The sequence below is a fragment of the Uloborus diversus genome, chromosome 5 (genome assembly GCF_026930045.1).
Source record: "Uloborus diversus isolate 005 chromosome 5, Udiv.v.3.1, whole genome shotgun sequence".
NCBI lineage: Eukaryota > Metazoa > Arthropoda > Arachnida > Araneae > Uloboridae > Uloborus > Uloborus diversus.
In genome coordinates, this window is record NC_072735.1 from 11,549,506 (window position 1) to 11,558,996 (window position 9,491).

At 40.4% G+C, this 9,491-nt stretch overlaps 1 protein-coding gene across 1 annotated transcript in view; it reads right to left on the bottom strand.

The window, feature by feature from the left end:
- The window catches only part of LOC129222445 (neither inactivation nor afterpotential protein C-like), a 185,312-nt gene extending 176,409 nt beyond the window's left edge, over positions 1 to 8,903 (bottom strand). Inside the window, exon 1 of the mRNA XM_054856958.1 lies at positions 8,180 to 8,903. Coding sequence (XP_054712933.1) covers positions 8,180 to 8,903 — 724 coding nt within the window. The remainder of the gene's footprint in view (positions 1 to 8,179) is intronic.
- Positions 8,904 to 9,491: the final 588 nt, after the last annotated feature.

Below are 9,491 nucleotides of genomic sequence, written 5' to 3' on the forward strand. Positions count from 1 at the left end.
GCACATTTTAATTTGCGAAACAGAATCTATCTTTTATTACGGAGTGTCAAGGGAAATTTACATTTGCTCAAAGAGCTTCTTTTTAAACTTTATAGCACGAGAACAACCGTGCGGGTAAAGCTATTATAGTTGTATATAATCATATATAGTTATATGTTTTTCATATAATTAAAAAAAAAAAGAATAAGCAATAGATTTTTATTTGCTGCCCTAACTCTCAAGTCATCTCTATCGATTCCAAAGTCACTTTTCATAGTTTAACCGGTAACTTGGAATTTGAATCGATTTAAACATAGCTTTGAATTATTTTTTTTTAATTTATGATAAATAATAAATACGGTTTCATTTCTTCTGATCCGGCCATGGTTTCTGAGTTGAAATCTTGCTTTTTCAGAAAGCATATATTTTACAACTTAGCGTCTAAAACTTTTCAAAATAAAGCACAAATGCATTTGAATTCTTAGATTTGTTTTAGTGATGCTTAAGAGTTCTCTGTAGTAAAGGGCGACAATGATCTTATTCTCATGATTCTAACATTTTCATGATGCAAACAACGTCGTCTTCACGTTACGAAATCGTATGAACTGATGTATTGTGGCAGTGAATTGAACCATGGCCACACTTGATTCGCAAACGCTTACAGACCGTGACAATCACAGAAATTCATGGTAACAAAGAGGGAGCTACAGGCAATCCCTTTTTCTCATTTTTAACTTCGAAACACTGCCATTGATTGTGTGGATACACATGATTGGATTCAGCGCCTCTTGCGGTCAAAATGGGTGCCATTAGAAGTTCCGTATTTTTCGAGAATTTCAAGAGCAGATCATATTAGGCTACTAGTTGTGGTAATTTTAAAAAAATTCTGTACATACGTTATGTGTATGGAATAGTGCCAAAATAAATATCTTTAGATGTTAAAGGTACTAAGATAATTCATGCTTATCTGATGGGCATCATATGGAGAGACCCCGGTATCGTGATTCCGCAGGCGGGGAAGAAGTGGTGATAGCCCACCACCTTCTGCAATTCCAATACATTCTTCGGGAGCTGAAATATTTTGTTTAAGACATTATTTTGTACGCACATCAAATATTAGACTCGAATCATTTTTATATAGTTGCATCGAACAGTGGTACTTCCGTCATAGGTGTGGTGGGACACCCAGGTTCTGAAATATTAGGTATGAACGGTGTAGAATACATCACAAAAATAACAATCATGATTAGTTCCAGATAAACTATTTATTTTTTATTTACTTTCCTCTTTTCTTCTTTAATTTCATCATTATAACACAAGAAAAATATCACTCATGACCTTAATGTATATGTATAGATCAATCAGATTTATCAGCCACTATGTATATGGATGTGCAGCAATCGCCGCGCAAATTATGTACATTTTATATACTAATTTCAAAGAAAGGAGATGATACTTATCAATATCACATTTTACGAAGGAGATAGGGTCCCGATTTTCGAGTCGATGCCGACGGCACGCACCCATTCGCCACCAAAAGTAGCGGGTCAAACTCAAAAATAATACGAACTCAAAAAAGAATCCATCACTATCCCCAGGCCATGCCGATCCGACTCGCTTCCACGACGCGACCCCGTAGCATCAAAAAACCGTTGCCAAACGGGAGAAAAACTCCCCAATGCCCGTAAGAGACAACCCAACTCGATGGACCTGGAGCGCCGCCACTTCGAGTGAAGTAGAGGCAAAGCCGATGCATTGTACGGATCGAAGTGGGGTGGAGTCGCGACGAAGAATGAGGTAACTGATCAAGATTGTAGGCGGGAGTGCTGCAAATGAGAGGAATTAACAATCGTGGTACTGGAAGTTACCACATCCTCCCCTTCGAAAGGATGAAAAAAAAAGAGGAACTCCAAGTGGGAAGACACAGAAGTGTGGAACGGAGCATTGTCGAAGATGTACAATAGTGAGCCAAGGAGGTGGTAGCACCAGAACCCAGGGCAGAAGTTGTGGGCATACAAAAGAGACGAAAGTGACAGAGTCTCATGGTCAAAACGTGAATACAACCAGAATGCGGAAGAAATGAAAACAATATATACATGACAAAGAAAATCGTGTGGGAATACATTGCATGCGTCATGTGTACATAGGTATTTGGGGAATATAGCAAGCACTGAAAACCAAAATGACAAACAGAAACGACTTATATTATGATACATGTGACACCCTTCATTGGTACACATAACACAAAAATACTGTCATAAATTTTTCTCATGATTAAATAGCACATACTACACTTCATTCTGTCTTAAGCTGCAGGAATACCAATTGACAATTAAATACCATTTTAACAAATTGTTCCTGGAAAAAAATGTATATACATATAACAATTCAATTATGTACAATTTACACGTCCAACAATACATGTATGCAAAACAACAAGTAGAATTAAAAAAAAAAACATTTCGTACATGTGGTGGCCAGCCACAATTTGTAAAACATATGAGAAGTACATACATAAGAAACATTACAATTGAGTACTCATAAAAATGTGTCAGGTAAAACCAGAATACGCAACAAACACATATGTACTAAAACCAGTTGCACAAAACAATAAGGATCCTTAAAAAAACAAATATTGAAAATATAAAAAATACCAAATGCATGCAGGAGGGAAAACGGTTGGTGGTGCAGCGCTGCAGAGACATTAGGTCGCACAGAGGACGGAATGCTAGGGATCCCAAGCAGGAATAGGAATGCTAAAAGATTTAAATGCACAATAAATAATACAAATCTTACGAATTGTTGCTAAGGCATTCACATAAAAAATATTGACTGTTGCTAAAAAGAAAAGATAACTTTGACCTAGGCACATAAATACATTTGGAGTGCAGACAGAAAAGATATATATTATGGCATATTAAGAGTACCAGGAAATGTCCACAGGATTATTGTATGGTTGAAATCCAAAAAGTAGTGTGGCTGTTGAACACAGGAGCAGGTGTACCAGACGATCAAACAGAAGCCTAGGATAGCTTGAGCACACAAGTCCTCATGGCACGGAACGGGAAAAAAACATGCAGCTGACACACGGGCACATTGGAGCATATGGGGTCGCAGGGGTGTCTCACCATCACTGGGTAACCACAGCATAGGACAGGCCTCGTCCAGGTAGGAAGCCTAGATGATTGGATCCAGGGTGATCAATTCCGGAACAGAACATCAAGACTCAGATGAGGATCAGGCCAGGTGGTTCGATGGGTCACTGTTGCAGACTTACGGTGAGCTCCAAATCATCTCGCAGGTCGAAGCCGGCACATGATACAGGGGCGTTGCGGCAGGACTAGATGGGCTGCTTGGAGGCACGGGGACGCAAATTGTATCTAGCTGCTGAAGGAGCAGAAACTTGGATAGGGCTCGGGCTATTGTCATTTTCTGCAGAGGAGAGAGGGAGATTAGAGGCAGAATTCACTGGATTGTAAAGAGGAGGAGGTGTGGAGGCTGCAGGGGCAGTTATTGATGGGTTGCCGTTGGTTTCATTGATATTGGATAGATGGGGTGCCCGAGGAGGGACCAGCAAGATTCTATCAATGTGTACCTTAAATTTGTGGCTGTTTGGGATGTTGGATTTCTGGATTACAGCCACGACATTAGAAATCATTTTTAAGATGCAGTAGGGTCCGCCGTATGATGGTTTAAATTTGTCTTTTGATTTCAGATACACCAGGTCTCCTTTCAGGAATGTGCGAAGCTTTGCCTTAGGGGCTTGGCGTGCGTTCTGTCTTCTTCGCTTCACCAGTGTGTTCTGGTACCCCTGTGGTAAATAACCTTGAGCTCGTCAAGTATTTTGTGCAGCTCGAATGCTGCATTGAGTGAAAAGTCTATGTTTACGTCGATGGTGTCTGTGAGTAAGGATAAGTTCCTCCCAAAGTGAAGGACATTAGGTGGAGTTTCAGTGGTCGAGTGCATGGTGGCATTGTAGATTGCTTTGTGGACTGCTATAGCATATTCAAAAGACTTGTTCTGAGCCATAAGGGCGTTGACTGAAGATTTGATCGAGGAATTGATCCTTTCGCTCAAACAGTTGGCTTTGGGATTGCCCGAACATGTGTGCCTCAACTGTATACGAAACAAGTCTTTAAAGGCGTTGAAGACTTCTGCAGTGAACTGTGGTCCGAGGTCTGCAAGCACCATCTCTGGTCTGCCAAATGTTGTCACATATTGGAAAAGCTTCTTGACAACGCATGTGGCAGAGGTGTTTTCAAGAATGTAGAGTTCGATGTGGCGAGAGAAGGCATCTATGACGGTTAAAATTGATTTCCCGTTTGAAAATGGGCCAAGCAAATCCATCGAAATTAATTTCCCTGGAGCGTTAGGCGTTTCAGGAGTTTGGAAAGGTGCCTGCGGAATCTTGTGATGTTTAGATTCGATACATATGTGACAGCTCGCTATGTAATTGATGACATCAACCGACATGTTCTCCCAATAGAACTTGTTTGACAAAATTTGATAAGTCTTCGAAACACCGAGGTGGGTGAGATGGGCGATTGCAAGTGCCTTGGCTTTTAACGTGTTGGGGACAACAATTTTAAAATCTGCATTAGTAGGATCCGTACAGGGTTTCTTGGAAAACAACAAAATTTTTCGTTCTGGGTGTATGCAGTAGTGTTTCCATTTCTCTAAGTTAGTCCGGTTGAGTATGTCATTGTAGATTCGAGAGAGCTTGGTGTCGTGGAGCAATTCTTTTAATAGCCCAGTTTCAGTAATTTCTAATTCAGCATCTCCTGTGGTGTCTTGAACCAAGGTAAGGACTGTTTCTACATCCTTAATTATGTTTGGAGGATGTGATTGGATAAGGTTGCATTCTGTGGGATCGGGAATAAATTGCGGGAGACTGGAGCTGGATATTCCTGCTTGCTCTGGTGAGATTTCAACAATTTCTGGTAGCATGACTTCATCTTCTGGCGTCAGGTCAACAACGGGAGTTATCTCGGGATCGGTCAGGATATTTTGGTTGTCAGCGACACTTGACTGATTGCATGGTGTCCTTGAGATAAAGTCCGCTAAGCGATTTTCCCTCCCCGGCAGGTGGACGAATCTGTATTGGTATTCGCTCAAGCTGAGCAACCAGCGAGTTGTGAGGGATGCAGGTGATGTTGTTTTTGAGTAAACCTTGAGCGGGGCACTGTCAGACAAGATATAAAAGGCACGGTTGTACAGGATGAATTTAAATGCGTGTATTGATTTTACAATGGCCATAAGTTCGACCTTGATTGCAGGATACCTCTTCTCACTCTCAGAGAGAGTCTTGGAAAAGTATGAGACAGGTTTTAAGACGTCTTCCTCTTTTTGCATTAGTACCCCTGCAATTGCAACTAAGCTTGCATCCGTGTTAAGATAGAATTCTTTGCCCCAGTCAGGCTGAATTAGGAAAGGTTTCTTAAAAAAGGTGTCTTGAAGATTCATGAATGCATCATTACACTGTTTAGTCCATATGAAGGAAGACTTTGGGTGGGTGAGACAATTTAGGGGGTGCACCAGGTTTGAGTAATGGTGGATTAGGTTTCGGTAAAAGGCACACAGTCCTAGGAATCTTTTAAGTTGTCGCTTGGTAGTAGGGGGGGGGGAAAGGAGACAATTTTGGAGATATTTGCCTGAATGGGATGGATCTTTTTTGCAGAAATTTCGAATCCAAGATAGTTGATTGAGGATTTATATAGCTCGCACTTCTTCGCAGAGAGAGTCAGGTTAAACTTGGTTAAGACGGAGAATAATTTGGACAGTTTTCTTGTCATATCGGTGAAGGAGTCAGCACACAGGACAAAATCATCTTGATATGCGAAAATTCCAGGCTCATTTACTTCCTCTAGGACGCAATCTACCAGATTTTGGAAAATAGAGCTTGCGGTACGGACCCCGAAGCAAAGACGTTGATATTTAAAGGTTCCAAAAGGAGTGACGAAAGCAAAACGGTCTCTATACTCCTCAGGAAGGTGAACTTGGTGGTATGCACTTTGTAGATCAAGAGATGAAAAATAGCGGTATTGGGAAATTGCATTAATGATTGTTTGGATCTTCGGAAGTGGGTAGCTAGCATGGCAAATTAAAGCGTTGACCATACGTAAATCAAGCGCAAGCCTGTATTTTGGTGCGGTCACACCGTCACTGCGTTTCTTGACCAGGAGCATTGGGGAAGCCCACTCTGAATTTTCTCTGACTATTATTCCTGCTTCCTGGAGTTGATGGATTTGGTTACGCGCCTCTTCTATCATAGACTGTGGGAGTGGGAAAGGCAATGTGCGAATAGGGTAATTGTGGAGGAAGTTGAAGTTAACGGGGACTCTATCCGTGTGTCCCAAAGCCTTGAGTGATGTAGAAAAACATTTAAAATTATCACTCAACAGTGCTGACATTTCTTGAGCATGTTCAGGGGAGAGATGTGACAAATTAAAGTCCTGAATATTGAACTCTTCCTTTCAAAGATTGATAATTTCTTGGGATGCCTGAATAAAATTCATTGAGTGTTGTTCATTACCTTGTTTTATTTCCTCAATATCCTCAACAGGTTCTACAGTCCCCACTGTGGTGTTTTTGTTTAAATGAATTTTCTGTGAGGAAGAATTTTTAAGAAGAACATAAAATGTGTTCGTTTTCTTGGCAGGGGTAGTTGATTCAGCAGCATCACATATGGAGTTGGGGCGAACAATGCTTAGATCAGAATCCACGTTAGTATTTTTCAAAATAGGGGTAAAAAGCAGGTTGACTTCTTCATCAAATTCCTTGGGTTGTGTATGAACTTCTGCATATACAAACGAATTGGGTTCTAAGAATGTCTTTCTTGATAACATAACATTAACTGAATGACTGATAATTTCCCCACAACATTGATGATTCCCCTTTGGTATGTTTTTATGTGACCCTAAGGGGCATTCCACATTGGAAGCATCATGACACTTGTGAACATTGCCTCTTGGCTGACAGGAAGTAGTAGAGTGACTTTGATGAAGATCATTAAAGAAAAAGATGGGGATGCTTTGATTCTGTATTGTGATGGACTTTTGAGAGGGAAACATTTGAACATTATTTTTGGTCAGGAAATCCATTCCCAATATGCCATGAAAAGTAGAATCTGCACACAGGTCAATTATAAAGAAGGTGTTTTTGAAGAACTGCTGTTGCATTTTGAAAGAGAGTTCTACACATTGGCGAAAGTTTACGGTAGAATTTAGAGTTGAAATAGAGACGTTTCTGGCTATGTTCTTGTAGGGAATGTTATGCTTCATGTTTTCAAAAATGTCCGCAGCGACTAATGAAATAGTCGACCCAGTGTCCAAGAGAAAATTGAGCTGTGTGCCAGAGATATCAACACGAACGAGTGGTAAGGAAGAGGCTGAGCCAGACTGGCCAATGCCCGCATTTGCAATGAAATTCTTTTCTTTCCCCACAGGAGGAGAAATGACACCACTATCAAAACATTTATGAGTATGATCTGAACTTGTACATGGTGTGTCATGTGAAGTACCTTGAGTGATGCAGGAGGGTCTCTTAGCCTTAGCAGGAGACGTTTGAGTACCTGAATGAGTGGTGATTTTGATTGCAGCACTTGACTTCTTTTTGTTCAGAGACTCAGAAGCAAGTTGCGGCTCCCCTACATTGGGTTGTATAACCAAAGATCCCATGCCATCAGTTGGGCATGTCACAGGTGGATGAAAAAATGGATCCTTGACAGTGCGAATATCTTGCGGGATAAAAATAGTTGCCTCTGGATTATATCTGGTGGGAGGCGGTGCATGTATGTTAGGTGGAAAAATCCTAGGTGCGGTTAATGCACATGATTTCAAATTGTTAGACGAAGACTGGGTAGAATTATTAGCAAAGGACAAATGATGAATTGAGTGTTGCGAGTTGTTTTGATCTAGCATTTCCTGGCGAGAGAACTCTTGGTTTCTTGAGCTAAAAAATTGATTAGAATTTCTAGATTGATTATTGCCCCCTTGTCTGTTCCTTAGCTTGAAGCATTGATCTATGACATGTCCTGTCTTTTTACAGTAGGAGCAGACCCTGGGAAAATTTCCCTTTGAATTTTCCCTGATGTTGGTTCTCTTGGAATATGGTTGGAAATTTTTGTCGCCTCTGCGACGGTCATTGTGGAACCTAGAATTTGACCTGTTGTCTTTTGATGTAGAACTTTCCCTTGACCCACCTGTGATAACATTTGTGGACATGACATGAGAAGAAGAGCTACTCTGTTGTCGAGATTTAAGTTGCTCCTGGAGGAGGTTAACCTGTTCCGAGAGCTTTTGTATCTGTGCTGATTGGGCGGCATTTTGGGAGAGCAAGGATGCTTGAATAAAAAGTTCTTGCAGATCATTGGCACGAGCGACCGCTTCATCGAAACTTTCAATCTTAGCTTCTAAGAGCTTAATTCGTATGTCAGGGGGAACCAATTCGAGTAACTTCTGTAATTTAATTTTGTTGAGAGCCTCGCCTTGGGGTAAGCTGAATACCATTGACGTAACACGGCTAATTCTGTGAGCTAAATTTTTCATGGATTCGTTTGGCTTCATTGCCAATTGGTGGAAATCCGCCATGGTAACCCTTGCTTCATGTTTAAAAAAATCCTTTAGAGCAGCTAAAATCACAGTGTGATCCTTTGTTTTTCTGAGTGATGGAGATTCCAAAAAGAATTGGAGAGCAGCATTTTTTAGTTTACTTTTTAAAAATATAATTGCCCTGTCTCCTGACCAATTATTTACGTTGATGATGTCGTCAACTGTCTCGCAGAAGAATTCTAACTGGGAGGGATCACCCTCAAATGGGTCAATGTGGACCATGAAAGGAGCTGAGCTAGTGCTAGAAGCAGTCGAGGACTGGCCGGCATGCATAGCGAGTGCGTTGACAGCTCTTTGAATGCGTTTGGGGGGCATAATGATGAAAACAAATAAATTGTGTCACAATAATAAGTCGAAAAAAAAAATTTCAAAGATCAAGTCTGATGCTCATTGAACTGATGTGCAAGTCTTCTGTTGTCAGGGTAAGGAATGTGAAGCATCTCAAAATCATATTGTTTACCACCAAAGACTAATATGCATATATTTTCAAACTCATATATCTTGTAACACAATGGAGTGTTGGCATTCTTATATTAAAATCAACAATCTTCGAGACTAAATATTTCAAACTTCTGTACATGTAAATACAATAAAATGTGTGACATACTTGTATTATAATCAAAGATCTTCATGATCACCGCCATGTTGATTTGCAACAGGTGTGATAGCACATAGAATGCATTTAACTTCATTTAATCATTAGTTAATTCAATGTATTAAGTAATGCATATTTGAGATCATCAAATAAAATTTTGGATGTAAACACATCATGTCAATAACACATCAAAAGCACTTCAATTTAAAAAATATAAATACATATTAATGCACAATTTAACCGTTCATTCAAGCATTCGGCTTTACCGCCGGGGCAGTATTGGCCGGCACCAACTGTGGTAATTTTAA